The 21,313-nt window shown below is 40.1% G+C and overlaps 1 protein-coding gene across 40 annotated transcripts in view; it reads left to right on the top strand.

Annotated features, from left to right (window-relative positions):
• Positions 1-21,313, top strand: part of EPB41L3 (erythrocyte membrane protein band 4.1 like 3) — a 139,124-nt gene that overhangs the window by 62,136 nt on the left and 55,675 nt on the right. For 32 of the 40 annotated variants that reach the window (XM_083824017.1, XM_083824015.1, XM_083824016.1 and 29 more), the window contains exons 2-3: positions 11,689-11,894; positions 16,513-16,710. In XM_083824017.1, the coding sequence (XP_083680143.1) occupies positions 11,700-11,894; positions 16,513-16,710 (393 nt within the window). In that variant the 5' untranslated portion in view covers positions 11,689-11,699. The remainder of the gene's footprint in view (positions 1-11,688; positions 11,895-16,512; positions 16,711-21,313) is intronic. The other 8 variants (XM_083824014.1, XM_083823997.1, XM_083824019.1 and 5 more) reach the window with 1 other exon arrangement.

The raw sequence follows: 21,313 nt of genomic DNA, 5'->3' as shown, positions 1-21,313 counted from the left end.
CCCAGCTGCAGGGCACCACTTCCCCAGGGCATTTATGACATCTAGGGAGTGGGTGGATTACTTCATTCATTTTTTAGTTCAGATGTAATAACCATATGAATATTGGCATGGAGATTTCTGTCCCCACAGAAAACAGGCTGCAAAACAGGGGAAGGAGAGGTGAAATTCAACTCTGTCCATTATCTAGCATCAACCATAACTACTAGAATACATTTTTGGTTGTTGAACTACAATTTATGATGAAGTAGGGAGTAATTCTTTCTATTTTCTGCATGTTTAGTAACTCCTGAGAAGGCTGAATTGTACATTAAGATACCAAAATTATTTGATAAGTTAAACATCAAAATTACAAATGCCTTCTTGGGCAAATCCTTCCTGTAAGGGTTGAGACAGTTTCCTTATCCCTACTTCCATGTAGTGCAGAATATAAATAAGTCGAATTTCACATGCTGTGATCTGGAGGGTGCTGAAAGAAATGGATTGGTGTAAAATAATCAGTAGATATAATGCACAGCAGTCCTTTGTCACATGCCCAGGGATACTTGCATTGGCTCCAGCATGAAGTCAGTGGGAAGGATAGAAAAACTAACAGGTTATGTACCTATGTCACTGTTTTGGGCACTTTCCTGGTTAATACAAGTGACAAGTTTGAAATTCAGCACACGGAAAAGACACTGAAGTTTTTCACTTTATTTCTTAATTGTAGGATTCTTCCTTAAATTAAGGTAGGTAGGAGCTACCAAGTTAGTGGTTTTTAACCTTCAAAGCACGCAATCAAACATTAACCGGGGCTATCTATAAGAAAAAGGAAATGGGAAAGGAAATGATTTAGGTTGTATAGCCATGTATTCCTGAGTTAGGAAATACCAACATCTAACTTAATTACCTTCATTTCTGGTTTCAAATAATCAGCTTGACATAGAATCAATTAAAAAAAAAAAGTTCAACTCCTGCTGAGTAACTTAAAATTACTTCCAATAACTTTTTTTTTTGAATCCTCAATGATTTAAAAGCTGTAAAGAGCTTTCCTTCTTCCTTCTATTCCAAGTTTGTCCATTATTTCTCCCTCTCATTCTTGTGACTAAGCTGCATCACTGCCAATTTCTTTCTTGTCCCCTCCTTTCTCTCTCCCTACACCATTTTTTCTGACTGCTGTGCAGTGGGGCACTGCAAACCACCTGACTGTCCTCATTGCCTAACCCCTTCTTTCCTTTCAGAGCTGCTGTCACTTCTTCATGACTAAGTCCAAGATGACTGTAGATGTTGAGGAGGAATTGCAGATTTGGTGACATCCATCTTCAGAGTCAGGATTACATGATGTAATCGGAGCTGTATATGCAGCATGTGAGGGTTTGATAACTGAAAATAGTTAAATCCCCTTTAAAGATAGCAGTTTTCATTGTCAGACAGTATTGGGTGCTGGTCTTCACTTTCTCATGGTTTAGAGCAGCTGCACACGTGATGAAAGGTTTTGGCTTTATTGGGTTGTTGTGAGGATACAGTATGCTTGCTCTTAGTTAGCTGTGGGTTCATCGTGCAAAGGGTCCTCAAGACATAACTACTGTGCATGGAAAAACATATGCATGAGCTCCCTGTGTTTTGGAAACGTGCAACTAAAATGGCCCCAAAACACTTAACTGAAGCGTAACCAAAGCTGGGAGAGAATCTCGCTTACTCAGTGGTTTTACGTTAGATTGCTCCGCGCTGCAGATGCCTGGATCCTCCGTAAATATCCTTGTCATCTGTGCATTTATTTCCATGATGACCGACTCGTTCCTAGAAGTCTGCACTCCCACTGCACCATCTGTAGGGCTTGGTTTGCATCCAACAAACTGTTCAACAGCTGGTGATTTGGGGAAGCTGAACGGGGAGAGCTGTCTTTTTGACAGTGCACAGGCAGCGGGGCAGACTGCTGATATCTGCGCGTGAGATTTTTGGGAGGGTCAGGGGACACTATGAAATGCATTTTTGCATTTCTCCCAGTTTGATCATCCGTTATGTTTCTGTCTGGCTAGGGCTGGAAGCATGCTTTTGCAGCGACAGTGTTAACCTGGTGTCACGGGCTCGCTGCCTGTGCCAAATGAACGGTGGTTTTGTAGTCTGCAGCAGGCAATAAAGCGTTGGGGAGCGTGGGGGTCCCCAAAGAGTTTCGGTATAAAAAGCTGACTGTCTGATGCCACGGCTTTGGTTGTTTAGACTCACAAGGATTTAATTTGTTTGGGAGCCAGCGGTTTCCTGACGTGGTGCTCCCAACTGGAAAGTCTATCACTTGATATCGCAGGGTGTGTTTTACGTTAAAAAGCAACGCGAACACCCAGGAGATTAAAATCAAAATACAAAGTGAATAATCCGTTTCAGAAAAACAAAAGTTATTACTGCTAAACACACTATCATGCCTTGCAATATAGCCTGGCCGCAATGGATCTGTTTAATGCCTCTGAAAGCTGAAAACTGGGATGTAAAACTAGTGTGGTATTTGGAGAAGAACAGAGCCAAACGAAGGCGGAGGGCTCTAGGCCCCAGGCCTCAGACCGCTCCACTTGCACAGAGCACCCTTTATTTAGGTAGGGCCCAGTGTGGATTCAGGGTTTGCTCATCTGTTTTATTTTTTCACTACCTGTAACTTCTTCCTTCCCTTTGTGCCTACCTGAGTTTAATGTTTTCCTGGTTATTGTAATCCTGTGTTCACAAAAATGCCTGGAAAGCAGCGTGCAGTTCCCCAGTGCTAATAGGGGATGCCGTGGAGTAGGTGTCTCAAACTGCCAGGCTTGCACCCTTCCTCTGGGACTCAAGGAAAAAACAACTGATATAAACAAAATAAATACAAATAAAAAAAATTAAAAAGCTTAGTTCTTGGCAGATTTGCAGAAAATACTGCAAAAACAACAGTTTGTAATATGATACTGTGAAGATATCTTGTGATCTTCTAATATGATACTGTGAATACTCTTGCAAGTAGTGGGCTGGTGAGGGCTTAGTTCAAGGGCGAGCAGCCCTGTGGGGTTTGCTCAAATGCCACTGCATAAAACAGAGCAAAACCAACTCAATTCTTCTCTGAATTCCGGTTACTAAATGCCCAGGAAATCAGAAAAGCCATGCTGGCATTTTAAGCTTATATTCTATCTTTTTTGTTTGTTTGTTTGTTTGTTTTACTTCATGGGCTTTTCCGTTATCTGAGCTGGAGATGACTGGTGGGACAGAGCAAGAAGCCCATGGAGGAGAAGGGCTTGATGCTCTGGTCTGCACCTTGCCTGTCTGATTACTGTCTTCGTGTGAGATTGGGAGCACAGCCTGGTTAGGTACTGTATGAAACAGAAAATATTGTGCACAGGTGCTACAGCATTTTGGCCTGAGGGTAGAGTGATAATCTGCCACACCTGCCATGTGTCAGCAACTTCTGCAGCTCTTTTTATTTATTTTTTTAATCCAAAATCGATTCTGTTTTCTGCTTCCTATAAGAAAATGCGAACTTTAAAGATCTATGCCTGAAGCACGCTCAGGCTCTGTAGCATTCAATGCAAGTTTTAAATAGTGAATGATGCACAAGGGACTGCATGTGGATGTTTGGCTCCAGAGCAATTCAGAAAGGTCAAAACCTCATGTAAATGTAACCCAAGTAATCAAAGTCACTTCTCTGCAGAAAATCAGGGTATGCCATTGAGGGTTCTTTCATGCTGTTTTAGTTGAGTATTTATCAATCAGTTGTAATCACAACACTACAAGCAGCTTTGCTCTATTTTCTTTTGCTTGGATTTTTTTTTTAACTGAAATGAGGGAGAGGCGAGGTTGAGGTTGTTTATGTGCAGTTATATCATGATCAGCATCTGTTGGATGCTGCTCTAGTCTCTGTTATAGTCCTTCTCCTCCTCCTCACACATCTGCTTCCCCCCTGAACCCTGTAATTCCCCACTGTTTCTCAGCAGACTCTGGGTGCAGAGAAGGGTGCAGCAGCAACTGGAGACCTGTATAGAGAGTTTGGTGGGTGTTTGGCAGAGTACAGTTTCCTTCTTCCTCTGGCAAGTCCCTGTCTGGCTGTGAGGAAAACTGTTTGGATCAGCAGGATGGGGAAAAACAGCACAAATATTTATGGTAGCCTGATTTTTCTTATCTGTTCAGAAATTAGGGTAGCCTGGGGGGTGCTCTAGGTGATAAGACCCCAAAAGGCAATCTGGTGTATTCAGGGAAGTGTGTGTTGGTCATACTCATTGTAAACCTTGTGTGCAGGAAAGGCATAAGAATTTGCAGCCGTTCTGGGTTTTATTGCTGTGAAGAACAAAAGAACAAAAACAAGGCTGAGTAATTTCACTAATTCATAGAACTGAAAGGTAAACAGGAAATAAAGTTGCTATCCCGTTCATCCAGTGCTCTGAAGTGGAAACAAATACATGCATCTTGTGAATTTGGAGATGTCACTCCAGCTGGAAGGAGTAGCAAAATCAACAAAATGTAAATGCTTATGCTTTATAAAGTGGGAAACAGAGAATTTTGATGCTGCTCTTTATCTGTGCGTAAGTTTCCAGTGGTGACTGCACACAGCTATAGACAGCCTCTTCTTGACTTTTGCTGTAGTTGGTATGCCATCTACACTAAATCCCACTCGATGCCAATCAAGTTCTTGCTCTGCTGTCAGCAAATGCTTGATCATTTTCCATCTGTAAGAAGCTTGTGTGTATTGCAAGGTTCTTATCAGTTCCCCTCTCTCTGTTCACTTTCTCAGAGTAAGCAAATTCAGCTCCTTAAACCTTTTTCCACTCATCATATTTTTCTAAGCCTCATACCATTCTTCCTACTCTCTTTTTGACACTCTCTAATACATACTTTTCAAAAAATATGAGGCCCAAAATGAAATACAATATACCGTATATTTCTCCCTGGTGCTGAAGAAGGCAGAATAGCTCCAATAGCAGATCCCAAAATGAAACTGGTCTTGTTTAATGCATGACTTCAGACCCTTATGCTGCTTCATTCCTGCCACCTGGCCGGTTATTCCTCATAGATTTTCACTTGTGATGTCCCCATTCTTGTTGCAGTTGCCGTTACAGAATGCAGTCCGATTCAGCCTATACACGGTTTTCTTTCAAACTGCTTTCCTGGTCTTAAAGCTGACTGAGTATTGCAGTAGCATGCCCCAGCCTCCCTTGGTGCGATGTTAAGCACAGCTCGGGTATTCGCCATTCATTCATTAATGCTTTGGAGTGGGCTGTGATACCTCAACTGATGCATTCTCACAGGTTGTCATCATGCTACTGATAAGTATTCATGGCATAGGGTTTGGTTTTTTTTTAATCGCTTGTGCACCCGTTTTTTTAAATCATTTAAATTGTTTCTGTGGTTTGTTCATGAAAAAGTCATGCGGGACTGGTTTAAAAGCTTTACTAAAGATAGGCTCAGTCATCTGCACTGCTTTTTCCACTTTCTTTTTATCAACTGGGACAGACGCCCTGTCAGAGAGAGCGAGAGAGACATTACATTAATTTAACATCACTTTTTGATGAATTCATGTTGATTTTATTTTTTTTTCTAATCACATTATTTTTACAGGATTGGAAACCCTTTAGTAGTGTATTCCACTGACTTCTCTGTTGTTAAAGTACACTATAATTTCTGTCTTTTTCATCCTTACTTCCCTTTGTAAGATCAGGTTGGGTCTTTTAATTTCTTTTAGACCTTACCTGGCCTCTCTGGCTAATGGTTTATGGATGGTTGCTGGTAGTTCCCTAAGCACTGTAGGGACATTTTCAGTGCTTCCTGCTGACTTGAAAACCTGTAATTTACTGATGACTTAATCTCCTCTTCTTTCATTATTCCAGCCTGCACTTGCATATCCTATATGTTAGGTTGAAAGATGTGCTGAATATCTGGTCCCAGCTAGCCTCTGTGAAATGAGGCATTGAATAATTCAGCCTTTCCTGTGCCACATTTGTGTTAAGTAATGGACCTGTTTTTTCCTTATGTATTTGTAGAATCTCTTCTTATTGTTTGCCGCGTTCCTTGCTGATTTTAATCCACTTTGCATCTTAGCTGTCGTCTCTTCTTTTAAGTCTATGGTGGTCTTTTATGTGCATCATATGAGTCGTGTGCCCTTGGTTCTGCTTCGGAGTATGATCCCTTTTTGTGTTTCTGTTTTTTTGTTTGTTTGTTTGTTTTTACCCCATCTAAACTTTCTGACACTTCCCATCTCCACACTCAGTAAGCAGGGCACAATCTCTCCAGGAACCCTTCGCTTCATTTTCTTTCAGCAGCCCTTGTGGGACATAGCTGCAGAGAGGTCTACATGTGCCTGGGATGGGGGAGGTTTGGGTCCATGGGGACAAGTGTGCCATTGCCTTTTTGTCCCCTCTGAGGGGTGTGTCTGTTGGTAGGTCAAAAGTGTCTCCTGATTACCCAATTCTTCTTCACATATTGCCATAAACATTTTTGATGTTTAAGATGTAATCTTAAGCTTGTAAATATGACCAATGCGTTTTTAAGTATAGGGGTTGCACATCCTGGGCTGGAGTCCTGGAGCCATTTTAGACTGCCAGACAGTGAGGCTTTGCCACGCTTTTTGTGGCCTAGGTGCCTCCACAATGTGAGGGCAAGATTCATGGAAATTAAAGGGCATCCAAAAATTCTCTTTTTCCTGCTAACAAACTAACTGGAATGAAAGAAGCTGAGACATAAAGCATTTTCATGAAAACAGTTTATGTTTCAAGTTTAGAAAACAGTGGTCTGGCATATACTCTTTTCTTGAATCATATCTTGACATTTCTGTTACTGCTCTCAGTGGCAATGTTGTTCTCAATATGCTCTTCTCATCAGTATCTCATTGTTATTGTATAAATATGCATCTCGTTATGTGGAACATTATTTTTAAAGTATGGAATCGTTATTTTATCATGTAACTTCCAAAGTTGGACCTTTGCAGTGATTTATAATCATCTTCAGAAATTGTTATAATTAAAGAGGAACTTTCCACAAAGAGAATTAATTAGATCACAGAAGCATTTAAATATAAATCATTAATCTTTGCATTACAGGAAATAGTTAGTGGCTATGTATAGATCATTTAATTATACTTGGTTCAATTTTGTTTTGTCACTGCACCACAATTTGTTTTGGAATTAATTTCCAATTTCTTCAGTAATGTGATTTCAGTTTACTTAATGTATCAGACACATATAAATACATGCTAGTGAAAATAAATAAAGGTTTATTTATGACTGTTGGGTAAATTAAGCCATGGACTCTGCTGTCAATTATCTGTGAATTCAGTTGCTCAATAGATGGGTGAGACAGAAGATCTGCACTCTGAGAATGGGAGGCAAGGAGTGAACTTGTTGAACATACAGATATATACAGTAGATTGTGACTGTCACTTGCTGGAGGGGAACCAGATGACATAGCTTGGGCTTGGCCTGATAAGAGAATTATTAATAGAGTACAATATGATTTTGGTTCCAGTATGGAATAAAGGAAGTTACCAGCTTTCTGTCGATCCATGACAATTAATTGGTAATGGCAGTGGCACTCTGTCAACTGGCAATATATTGATAGCTCTAGGTAATAATGACTAGGTGTGCTGGAAGGTTTTAGGGTGAAAGCTCAGCGCAAGTGTTTTGCAGATTTTGCAATCCGTATGAAGTATATTTACTTTCTACAGTGTAAAGGTATGAAAAGATACCTTATCTGTAATTTGATCTAGTAAAAATTATTCTAAAATATGCTTTGTAGTTTCTTTGAAAGTGTTTTTAATACCTTGGTGGTATATTAATATTCTCTTGATTATTCTTTTGCAGTGCTCCGAAACCCTTATATTTTAAACCTTTACACTGCTTGAAAGTGCATACATTTTAAACTTAATTTTTGAGTAGACACCACAGATTAAATTAGCTAGTTCTGCACATTATTTTTCTTTAAACAATAAAGACTTGATTCTCATTCTGATTGAATTCTGCATACAAATTGACTTTAGACTTAGAGTATCCAGCATTAGCAGCATCTGTATTAAGTTTGGACTGAACTAATCTTTTGGAATCTTTAAATATGGGATTGTAAGCCAAAACTTAGATATCCAAGAGCACATCTGGGTTGCATAGTATTACCTCATTTGTGTAAGGTAGTGTTCCTAGTTTCTTTTCATTAGTTTGTTTTCTGTTGGCTGGAAAGAGGAATTTGATACAGGGTTTGTTCTGGCAACAGAAAAAGTTTAAGGAACTTCAGTGATGTGTTTCTTCCTGTATTGAAATTCATATTAGAAGTCATGATTTTGGTACGTAGCTAGATATAGTAAATAAACCAATAAAATACAACTAAGAAATGCTGAGCCAATTTAATATATTTAATGAGTAGGCAGACACTACTAGCTGTTCTGTCAAGTACAAATTGCATACAGACATAAGTAGAATAATATTTATATTGTTAGATTTCTTAAGATTGCTGTTATTTCTTCCAATAAGTAACGACCTCTTCCTATGAAGATTATTATGCCATTTATAAAAAAAAAATAATAATAAATGAATTGCTTGAAAAGTTCTTTAGGATAAGCAATTGTTTGCTAAGGAAGGCAAAACAGCCTATTGGTTTGGACTAAAAGAGAGAGGAATGTTGTTTTTCCATCTTGCAGTTTAGGTATTTTCAGCCTGCACTAGATGGAATGAGATAGATCTCAAAAATGCAATCATCTGATGAGTTCAGAAGAAAATGGATATGTTTGCTTTGATTCTATTTACATCTGTAAGATAACAGCATGAAATTAATAGTATTTTGTTTTCAGTATTTGTCATTAAACATATTAGTATGTGTAGGGAAATAGAGAAGACATTTGGAAATGGGTAACCTTGGGTTAATTAAATCCATCTGGTGGCTGACTAATGACAGGAATATTGTATCCAGGGAATCACTTAATGCTACAAGATTTGATAATGCACGAGAAGTTTTCTAACAAAGCAGTCTTACAGCAAGCGAGGACTCGCATGTAACTAGAGTGAAAACCAGTCCCACAGAGCACCTCGCAGAATTGCAAAGCTCTGTTTCATGCAGTATGTCCCAGAAGAACTGAAGAACTACATTTTTTGTTCCTTGAGATGCAAAATTATAAATGGCAAATGAAGTAAAGCTAGTTTTCAGTTCATGCTACATAGAGTTGGCTTTTATGGGACTAATTTAACTGGATATGTTTCTGTGCCTACTACAGTCCAGGACAAAAAAAAATAAAAAAAAAATCTCAGGAAAGAACCTGTAAAGGGTGTGAAAATTAGCTTCCAGAGGCACTGTGGTGAAAACTGAAGAAAGGCAGGCTTGATTTGTGTCAGCTGGCAATCTGATCTTATGTAGATCAACACCTGAAGATACTTGTCTCTGTGCACTGTACTTTGTATTGGTCATCTGTGCTGTTTGGAGTTGTTTTATCTGTGATTTTGTAGCTGAAAGTTACTGTTTTCCTATTTGTTAGTTCATAATATCTGGAAAAGAAAATATCATGCATAGTTTGCTATTATTGATCTAATTTTTTGATTAAGTTGCATTTAATTTTTTTGTGCATTTGTACAGAATATGATTTGGAGGTGGGGGAAGAAAACCCTGAAGTTTGTGGAGTCTTGGATGCTTTTAAAGCAAGCCGAGCATGATAACATCAGATGAAGAATAGTTCATTATATGTTGGTCTGACAGATGGGCAAAACAAAACTCTGAGAGATTAACATTATTCCACAATTTAATTTTTAAAGTGCACAAAAAGAGTGGCTTAATAGAATTGAGTATGGGGAATGAGTTTGTTTGCTCTACGTCTAAGGAACTTGTCTAAGCTTCCTTCGTAACAAGTAGAACAAAATAATGCTAGTAAGTGATTTATCTCAGCTTAAAGCAGGCATCTAAAATAGTTCAGATGAATCACTGCCTCAAATATCTTTCTCTTTTGTATGTGGTGAGTTTAAAGTGACCGTCTCAGATGCATACATCCAGAGTTCGATTAGATGAACGCCTCCCACACTGTCACATTTTAAAAGACAGAGATAGTTATTGCTTTTTGTAGATGCTGAAGAAAATGGTTTAAATAGTACATTTTTCAGAGGCATTTTTCATACAACTGTGTCAGCTCAAGTGTAGCAATTTACGATGTATTCCCAAGTAGGTGCGTCATATGTTAGGACTTTGAAAATATGGCCTGAAACATAAGTTTACCATATATGTTGTATTTCTCGCTTGTGAGTGTTGGTGTACAGAAGGTAGGACCATGCACACACCTCCACACACACAGTACAAAGACTGAGGACATGCTGAGAACTTGCTTGCTGTACAGAGAAGTGTATTCACTGGACAGCTTAGACTTGAGAGCACACAATACGTAAACAAGTTTGAAAATATTAATTGACCTAATTTAAAATGTTTTCTGTCAAGCAATGTAGCTTATTAAGTATTCTAGAAAAAAAAAAAAATTGCCCGTAATTTTTGTGTAATCTTCAGCAAATCTGTTTCTACTAGTAAACATTGTAGCGTATGTTAAGAGTTGATAGTGACTTCATAGCAGATGAATTAGCAGATGTATATTCTGTGGAACTGCTTATAATTACATAGTAGCTATGGTTACCAGGTTAAAGAAATTACGGCCTGATGATGAACAGAAATAGATTGCAGCAGACTGATTTGTTTTTGAGTTGCTTAAAAGCAAAATGCTCGAGTACATTCTGAGTCATCATGGTGCTGTACAAGTAATAAAAATATGAGTACACTCTATTTGCTGAACTGGCATAGTGTCTGCTTTTTCAAATCCTGTTTTGATGTGGAATTGCAGTACTTTTCTAAATTTTCATTCTGATTCTATATAGTTTGAGAATTGGGTGCCAAGCACATATTTGTAATTAAACCATTTAAATTCAGATGTCAAGAGTCTGAATGAATATTGCTAATATTTTCATTTTGATTCAGTACTGGACAAAGCTAAGTTCAGGCATAGGCATTCCATATTCAAGAAAAATTGTATTCACTTTTTCTGAAATCTTACTCTCAGAATTACCTAATGGAAGAATTTATCTTTTCTTTTGCATACTCCAGCACTTAGAAAGAAATGACAGAAGCGTGGGTGAATTCAAGTGGGAAGGGCAGAAATGGACACAAGGACATTATTGCACTGATCTTGGTGGGCCCACTTCAAATGTTTCCAGCATATATATTGCCTAGAAACATCAAAAGTACTTGAGTTTGTTTCCAAAAGCAGTGCAGTTGTTGAGGAGTTCAAGCCCTGTTGACTTAAATGTTAAGAAGAAAAGATTGAACATTTTTAAGTTTTTGCATGCTCATGGTTTGGAAACCCAGGCTACGGTGAATTGTGTTGGATTTAGGACACTAAAAGTCACACAGGCTTTTCTCAATATGTTACTCTCTTTTTACGAATTACAAACTGCAAAGAACTGCATTTCTACATTTAACTTCAACTTAATTCCTGCAGTGTTGTCTGTATGTGATAGTGTAGAATAAGGTTTTATGGCACCATGCTCTTCTTTAGAGTACAGATTTAGACTTATTCCTTTGCACAAGGAAAGCTTTCCTGGTGATCCTCCTTGGGCCAGTGTAATAGTCACAGTAGGTTTGCAGGCTGGACATACGAAGGCTAAGACTTTGTGACTAATGATTCTCTACTCTATAAGCGTAGCTTACAAGTGAACAGCTATGGGATCGTACTCAGTAGGTCTGCTCTCCTTGTTTTTACAGAATAACCAACCATGACTACAGAGTCGGGATCAGATTCTGAGTCCAAGGATAAAGAGCAGGACCAGCAAGAAACCCCTGCACAGCCAGGGGCAGCGGAGGTCCAGCCGCAGGACCAACAGCAGCAGCAGCTGAGCGAAGAGCACCAAAACGCACTAGAGCAGTTCTCAGCTGTGGCAGCGCACAGCACACCGGTGAAAAAGGAACAGGTAAGGGAGCCGTGCGTTATTCCTCCTGGGAAATAATGACCCTGTTTCATTGGGATTGGAAATATATATTCAGATTTGCATGGAAGGCTGTTTGTTTTGACGGTTGTAAATTTCAATTGATTGGTCTTCTGCATTTAAACATAATAGTCTTCATATAGAATGTTTGGAAATTCATTTCTGGTCTTTCAGACTCCAGTGCTTAACTGTAAGGCCAGTCTTATTAACTAAGTGGGAAACATTTTCCATCTTGCATTTGCATCAGGTAGCAAATGGTGCCAATTTTTAAGAAGCTGAAAATGTTTTTAGAGTTCATTTCTTCTTTGAGACCTGCTGAAAACTGATTTCATGCTTGCTTGTCTGATGTGTGAGCCATAAAGAAACTGTGGTCTCTTAAGCTTTGTGTAGTTCTGAAATGACTGCATTATAATTACTTTAACTTCTCATGTAATAGGTTTTAGAAGGGCTGTCACAGGATTTTTCCATTTGGTTTATTGTTGCACTTATTAAATTTGTGGCAGCCGTTTTCTTTTTCCTGTTAACAATTTCCAGTCAATAGGATTAACAGGCATTGTTCTTCATGGGTAAGTGAAACAAAACTAATAAGGTACCTGCAAATCACATCTCTTTAGATCCGTAAGGTTATGACTCCCTTCTGATGGCATTCACCTTTGAAGAGTGGAATAAGTCAGTCTTGCACCTCGTCTACTCTTAAAATAAATAAATAAATAAATAAATAAAACTCAGATACTTTGAAATAAGGTCCCGTTGTTTTACCTAGCTGGGAGGCAGTGCTGGTGAAGCAAGCAGAGGTAAGGCTTTACTTAATATCGTTGTGAGTGTTTCCCCCAGAACTGCTTGGGACTGCCTGTGCTCTTGGGTTTTAAGCTTTTTTTCCTCAAATACAGTCCAGATTTGCTGTTGGTGAGGAAAAAATGGAGCATAAGCAATTTCAAATACAAGCAAAGCCTTCTATTATGTCCCTTATTTAGGGACGTATTACGTAAGAGCTTAGGATGACAAATATTTCAGGGACCAAATTGAAAGAGGTGTCTGATTTCTTATACCCCAAGAAATAGACGTGGCAAGGCAGGGTTTCTGGTGTTTATAGCTACTGAAGATCAACCATTGGAAGAACTGCTTTTTTTTTTTTTTTTTTGACTGCTGACCATTCCTGCCACTGACAAACTCTGATCAGCCTCTCTCTATCCCCACCAAAAACTTTTCTGTTCTTGTTCCTACGCCTTCAAATTGTATATTGGGAGAATTTCAGTTTCTGAATTAGATCAGAAATTGTGTCTAGTTAGTTTGGGGAGAAGATGAAGGCTGCTTGTCAAGGAGAAAAGACCACTACACAAACAGTTCATTAATGTAAAATTCAATTCTGCCAGATCTAGGCATGAGTATTATCAATTTTGTTCTTCCAGACATCTTCACTGATCTTTGCTCTTGAAATTTCTTCTGATTTTCTTCTTTAAAACAAACAAACAACAACAAAAAAAAACAACTACAATAACAAAAAAGCCCTTAGGCACCAAACTGTCCATCTGTGTTTATGGAGGTGTGAGTTTGGAGGCCTGAGATGCCCTTGTGCGCTGTGTGATCCTCTTTCTTTCCCACCTGTGCTCAGACATCTGTACAGCCTTGATAGATCTGGGTTAGTGAAGAGATATGAAATTTCCCATGTTGAGATTACCAGTTTGAATCCAAAATTCTCTGTTGTCAGGTGACTGCCAGGTCTAGCAGCGATGATCTGCTCAGTATATTTCGTAGTAGCTTAAGTGTCTGCATCACAGGAAAGAACTACTTAAAAGCAATACTAACCAACAGAACTATTGGCAGTAACGTCATTAAAAAAGTCAAAAATTGTAGATATAATGGGCAAATGGATATAATTTTCTCTCTTGCTGTCATTGAACACAGTGTCATAGTATGATATATTAATATAGGTAAAGATGAGAAAGCTTATGCTCAAAAAGCACAAACCCTGAGGCAACTTGTGGTGCACTAGAATTCAGTCCATAACATTGAAAATACTGCAAAAATGTGATCTGAGGGAGGGAAAGAGGATGGGGGGAAGAATGCAACAATGTTTGTAGAGTTCAGAATAATCCACTGAGTATGTGGAATTTTCGCTGGCCATTTTTTTTCCTAGATACCACAATGTCAGGTTTCTTTAGGAAGAAGAAGCTTAATTCGCTCTGAAAGTACCTCAGTGCCTAAACATGTCAGCATAGTTCAGGAGATCTTCTCTAATAGTTCCCGGCATGTTTTGTTCTTCAGACAAATGGGAGTAAATCCATTGTATGATTTTAACCTAGACAGATTCCTCTGATCTTAATGTAGACAGGAACCTAATAAACAAAATAATGTCAATACTGGTTTTTTACTTTTATTTTTTAATATATATGTATTTATAAATAAGTTAATGTCTGCCGAAGTCTTGGGTTAAAAGTGTCTTCATGAAGGAAAACAATCACCAATCTAAGGATTCAAAAAATTTGTTTTCAGGCTGAAGAAGTTTCTAAAATTTAAATGGCTGAAGGGTACCCTTGCTGTCATGGGCTTTTCTCTCAAGAAGCTTTCCTATTTTCTTTAAAAAGATTAATTCCATGCATCTGTTTTTTGGTTTGGTTGGTTGGGGTTTTTGGGTCGTGGGGAGGGTTTAACTCTTACATGAGCCACCTGCAGTGATGGTATAATACCTCCAGCCCCGGAATGACTTTTGTACATGCAGATGTGCATATGTACCTTCCATGGTAGATTTCCTTAAGAAAACATGCAGAAACCATCAAAGAGTCCCTCTGCCCATCAGTGGTGGGGGCCCAAGGAGAAGACATCTCGAGTCTTGTTTTCCTCTCAGTGTGGTAGGTTGAACTGCTTGCCAGCTGGCCCTCGTGGTTCTAGAGGGGTAACTGGCCTCTAGTCTTGCTCTGAGCCTGGAGGGACTCTCCCCCTTTGTCAGGGCCACTGTGAACATTAAATCCTCAGCAAACAGCTAATCTTGTGACATATGCTGTGCCTTCATCTCCCGCCAGCCTTCAAAGTATACGAGGACCTTGGCTTCCGGATGCAGAGCTGGCGTCCAAGTACCGGGAGGAGGAAATCCTCCAGGTCTGGAAATAGATGGGGGAAGAGCCAGCTGGTGGGTTGTGAAAGCAGCTTCTTTGTTCCTCTATGCATCTTCATAGTCACACTTTGTTCTTATCTCCCCACCCAGGAAAGCCCAGGAGACCTTTGCTCTGCCCTCACCTGTAGGGAAAGTAGGAATGTGGGGTCTTGCCTTGCCTCTTCGCAGCTGGGGCTTTGGTGGGAGATGGTGCTGTGGCTGACTCCAAATGCCCCCTTCCCCCTTTCACATAAATGAAAAAGGAGAGCTTATGGCTCGTTTGTATTAAATCTCTTGGGGAAAGTTCCCTGTGATTTAGTGCCATGCTGTTGTTGCTGGTTATATGATGCAAGGTTGTTTTGGTCTCAAAGCAGATTAAAGCCTTTGGACGGATTTGCTCCATTCTCATGAAGGTTTATTACATACAATGAATGGAAACAGACTCGGAGGATTAATTTACGATATTATTTCCAGTGATGCTTGTTGCTTCTTACATAGAAACCATTTGGAGCCAAAATGTTTGTTTATTTTTTCCTTGTAGCAAGATAACTAAAAGGTTTTAAATATATATATGTATTAAAACTCTAGCTTAGGTATTACTGCACTCCTGATGAGGTTTTGTTTGGAGACTACCAGGGGCATAACTGATTTGAAAGATAATGACTGCGGCATAGTGCTGTTGCTAGGAAGGGCAAAATGCTGTAGAGCTGTTCTGGCTTTCATCTATTGCAGTGAAAAGGACCACGAGCTGTGCTGCATCATGGTAACTCTTCAAATGGTCTGACCCTCAGATAAACCCAAGGAAAAGTAACCATGATTGTTTCTTCTCTCCCCTTTCCCCTGCAGTATATTTGTCCTTCAAATAGAACCTACTTCTTGCCAGCTTAAAGGACTTATCGAGCATCTGCGGAGAGCAAAATCCAGCCTCTTGTCCTGTAGTTATCATCCATTAGCCAGCCAGCTGCACATAAAAGATGTTTGGCCTCTTATTTCCATCCTGTTTGTTTAACCCTTTGCTCAGGCATTTGGGGAGCCTTTTGCTCTCAAAGGCACATCTCACTGATATCAAAACTAGTGCAAACCTAATGGTCTTTTCCTATTCCACATGGAAACATGATATGATTTAATAGACACAGGACTCTAAGGTAATATCAACAATCTGTAGGAATGTCTCTTCATTAAGATGTTTACTTATTGTTCAGCATTTCCAGTAGGTGAAAAAAGGGTCCGAGTCTGAGAGGGATTTTGTAACTATGGAAAAAGAAGAAACCTAAAGTATCTTCATGCATGTTCCCCCCTCCCTGGCTTTTCTATACCTTTGGCGCAAGGTGCAAGTGTTGGGGGGAACACAAAGAGACTTTTCAATAGTTAATGAGGAGTCTGCCATGCATCATGGGCCCTCTTACCCAAGCCCCACGCTAGACCCACTTTATTGGTGTGCCGAAAGCAAGGTGCATAATACACTGTGTTGCACGATCAGTTTGTCTAACTTATCTTTCTTTCTCTTTCTAGGCCACAGACAAAGAACAAGAGTTTGCAGCTGCAAGCGCAAAACAGCTGGAATACCAGCAGTTAGAGGACGACAAGCTCTCTCAAAAGTCGTCCTCTAGCAAACTTTCCAAGTCTCCTCTAAAGATTGTCAAGAAACCTAAAAATATGCAGTGCAAAGTGACACTCCTGGATGGATCTGAATATGCATGTGAAGTAGAGGTAAATTGCTTCTTCCTTTTTTTTTATTTTGTTTTTGTTGTTGTTGTTGTTTGTTTGTTTTTTCATTCTTTCTGGAGGAAAATAATTGAAATGAGACTTGTAGATTAAGACTTAAAAAAAAAAAAAGAAAAAAAAAAGAGAGAAACTAGATTCCTGATTTAAGCAAAAGTATGAACAGCTAGATATTTCACCAATGCCATGCACAAAGCTACTTCCATTGTTTTCTGTGGAGATGGAAGAAGTTACACAGATTTGAGCTCCGGTGAGGAGTAGTGAGCAGTCCCTGGAACAGCCAGAGACTTTGGATTAATATTTTGTCAGCTCATGCCACAAGAGAATGCAGAAAATGAATTATGAGCAGTAAAGTCCATAAACAAAGAAGGATTTTGATCTCATAGGACTTCCCTTCTCTCTGGTACTCTGCTGAATAGGGACTCATATGGAGTCACTATCTAAATAGTAGTTTTGACCATCAAGAGATAAGTGGGGACACAAGAGATACCCAGGGGAAATGTCAGAAGCAAACAGAAGAGTTAGAGTGTGGAATTTTATGTGCTTCTCCACTGTGTCTGGGAATCAGAACTATGTGTAAACATCACTGGTGTAAAGTTGCTGGTGATTTTCTATAAGGAAACTCGCCTTCCTTCTGGGACTGTGCCAGGAGTCTCCTTTGGGGAGGGACAGTCTTTGCTGCATTGTCACTTAGGAACCAGTTGGTCTGTGATTGCTGGCAGCCCCATGCTGAGAGGATGTCTTGCCTTGAACTCCAGAAGGCCATAGTGAAGTATAGGCATAAGCAAATTTAGCATCTTAGGGTGGACCTGTTTCTCCATTCAGCAGCTCTAGCCATGTCACTAAAGCGGTCTTTGAGCAGTGAACCTGTCTGTCCTGAGCCTGCTTTTGGTTGGGAGGCCACTCACGCAAGGCAGGCCTGAGCCCCAGCCAGAGCAATGTCCTCCTGGAAGGGGAAGGATGTGCGTTAGAGGGATCAGCATCGCCTGCCCTCCTTTGGGTAACTGCAGTGTGTAGTGGGAGTCACCCAGGGAGGACAGAAGATTAAAAAGGGAGGGATGGGATAGTCTATGCACTTGAAAGGGGAATCCACGGGAATACAAAGGAGGAGAGCTCACGTTGGGGGCAGAGGGTTGAGGACAGGAGTGACTGGTTGGGAGCCAGTTTCTGACATCCTTGCTCAGATTTCACTCAGTTGCTCTTGTTTTAAGTGCTCTGGAGAGTGATAGGTGAGAAAGAAGGTTTTACAGTTTGGGCCAAATATCGCTATGCTATAAGTTAGCTCCAAAGAGCAGTTGTGATTAAGTTGCCTTTATAGCAGTTTAGCAATCATGCTTTTGACTTCTAGTTTCAGCGGCCAAATCCTGTATTGTTTCCGTCAGACTAGCAATAGCTTTCTGGTTGCATACTTGTGACTATTAAGTTGTCATTTCTTGACCTGTAGTCCCACTTTTATCTGTTAAAGATAGTGTGCAAACCATTAACCTGGAAGAATGATTCTGCTGGCTTTGATGGAAAGAGTGATACTTGTTTCAGCTTTTGCCACTCGAGTGGAAAATCTGAGTCATTTTTTGGAATACAGTCAAGCAAATTTTACAAAATAGGAGTTCTATGGAAATCTTGTCTACAAGGCTGAGTTTTATGAGGATAAAAGATGGAGCGGAAGGGGAGATTTATTATGTTAGACTCTCAATTATGCAAAAAAATGCTATGAATAATACTTTATTTTAGGAAGTTTCACTTTTCCTCTGAGCTTGGACTTGGAGTTGAAGTGTCGAAATGCTAGCATATAGAAACCATCACGTTTTACTGCTTGTCACATTTGTCTGCTTTGTAAGTTCTGAGTAACTCTTGAATAATATGTCCAATACAGGTTTTGTATACATTTTCTCTATCTAGACTGCTGAAATATCTTGCAGTTGTATTGAGTGTCATCAGTAACCACTGTACCTGCTTCTAAGATGGTTAGAATTCCTCGGGAGAGTGTAATATCGATGAGAATAGGGCTTCCAAAAGGATGAATCCTCAGATTACAAAGCTGTAATACTATGATGATGAGCAGGCCATTGAGTGCATTGAAACAGAATTTAGTAGTGAAAAGTCAAAAATATTTCAGGGCACAAGTACAGCTGAAGTGACACGTGCATTAACACCCCTTAAATGAATGACCCAGACCTTGAGTCCTTCATAGATGGTATTGTTAGCATATTGTATGCATCGAGGATGCAACTGCAGATACCTCTCCAGGACACCCCACTCTTTGACCCATGAGAAGATCCCCAGGGAACTCCGCTTTATATGTGCATAAAGTTCAGAAAGAGTGAAAGGAGTCTATATCCAGCCAAGACAACCGATGTGATGTTTGCTGTGCTTTTTATCCTGGGGAGAAAAAGTGTATACAAAGATATTTAGTAGGCTGGGGAGACTGAGGGTCTGTCACAGGAGACATTTCAGAAAATCACATAGGAGCTGAAGATGAAGTTCTGTTACAGGAATTCTGGGTAATAATAAAGTTCTGTTGCTGTTTCATATAAAAAAAAAATGGTGCTGCAGTCTGAGAAATAATCAAGTCTTAAAAGTCTTAGGAGGGACCGAGGCTGAGGGAACTGGGGTTGTTTAGTCTGGAGAAGAGGAGGCTCAGGGGAGACCTTATTGCTCTCTACAGCTACCTGAAATGAAGGTGTGGGGAGCTGGGGGTTGGCCTCTTCTTGCAGATAACTAGTGATAGGACTAGAGGGAATGGCCTCAAGTTGCACCAGATGATGTTTGGGTTGGAAATGAGGAGACATTCTTCTTAGAAAGAGCAGTCAGGCATTGGGACGGGTTGCCCAGGGAGGTGGTGGAGTCACCGTCCCTGGGGGTGTTCAAGGAAAGGTTGAATGTGGCGCTTGGGGACGTGGTTTAATGGGTGACATTGGTGGTAAGGGGATGGTTGGACCAGATGATCTTGGAGATCTTTTCCAACCTTTATGATTCCTTGAAATAATGCCACTTTAAAACAAAAAAAAACAAACAAACAAACAAAAAAAACTATCATGTTTTAAAGATACCCCACAAGTAAGCTTACTATATACTTTTAAACTGAAAAAAATACATCTTGGTGTATTCAAAGACCTAACAAATTATGGAGGTCAGTAAATTCCCCAAGGTGAATTCCTTAAAAAGAAGGGCGGGCAGGGACACGCCAATCAAATATTTAGTGTTCCCATTTCATGAGTTTTACCCACGTAACTGCATCTCTCAGCGTGGACAGTGGCCCAGGGTAGGGATGTGACAATCAGTGGATGTGAGTGAGAAACGTCATCCTGTGTTGCCAGCTCCTGTCTTCCATTTCTGTCTGTATGTTATGCTTCTACCTACTGAAGGCTGAAAAGCGGTGTAATCTAGAAGGACTGGAAATTTAGAAACCTTCTTTTGGGCTAGAATACCAGTTCTGTCAGTGAATCTTAACTTGGACGTACGCCAGTTATTTATCCCTCTGGAAGTGCATTCCCTAGTCAGGGGGATCATTATAGAATCCATCAGTAGCTCTATAGAGTGCTCTGCAAAAGACAAATGCTTTTATATACATTAAATATTCATATCATTTAAAGAAGCTTATTGCTCTCAAGTAGAGCACAACCTACAGCTTATCAATTATGTGTTCATCCAGTTAAAGACCTGACAGCCGAAATTGCACATGCTCTCACAGATTGAGATGCTTCTGAGACAGGTTTGGTTAATCCATTATCCCCTTGCTGTTCTTTGTTTCACAAACCCCTCTTTCCTATTCCCTATCCACTGCTGACAGTCTTTACTGCCTTCCACTGTTCCTTTCAGTCTCTCTCATGCCCAGTACATTGCATATGTGGCACCAGGGTCTTTTCATATTGTATGAGATGTATCTGCAGAGGAAAACGTAGTGGAGGTATTAGTGTAGTGTAGTGGAAAATGTAGTGTTAACTTCAAAGGGGAGGTTAACAGCAATTTATCTAATGTGGTACCCTTTCATTGGAAAGATCTTAAGCAAATGCCAGATGAAAGATTCTTCCTGTGGCCCTGCACTATTACTGCCAGTGTGTTGTATCTATCCTGACCCAGAAAGTCTTTCATGCAGTAAGACATTACGAGCCAAAACCAGGTTAAATAGCTAATCCAACCTGTTAATTCATCCTCCTCCAAAACCAAAAAACAGAAGTGTTACCATCTGCACCGCTACTGCAGTTCTCGGCTGGGAGCTTGTGGATGGTAGCAGCAGGCTTATTTAAGAGGCGTGTTTCCTTTCCGAGGTGGGATGGCCACCTAATGGGGCTTCACCTGTCCAGGAACAGCTGTTGGCTCTTGGAGCAGAGTTGTTGCTGATGTTGTCACCAGCAGCGTCAAAGCAGAGCAGCCTTGGGTTCAGTACATGCCTCCCTCATGTCCTAAAGCAACTGGAGGTTTCTCAGGGGCGCTCAGACACAGCAGTTGTCACAGCCTGCTCAGATGGATGCTGGCCCGTGATTTCAAACGAGGTGCCCACCCCTCCTGGAAGCAGTTCTTCTTGTGCTGTTCATTGTGCTCCCCAGCTGGCACCAGGATCAGAAATGCTTCTGCTCAAAAGCAGCCAAGC

The sequence above is a fragment of the Anser anser genome (genome assembly GCF_964211835.1).
Source record: "Anser anser genome assembly, chromosome: 2".
NCBI classification, from domain to species: domain Eukaryota; kingdom Metazoa; phylum Chordata; class Aves; order Anseriformes; family Anatidae; genus Anser; species Anser anser.
The sequence above is the reverse complement of the archived record's forward strand: the minus strand, read 5'-3'. Positions and strand labels throughout refer to the sequence as shown.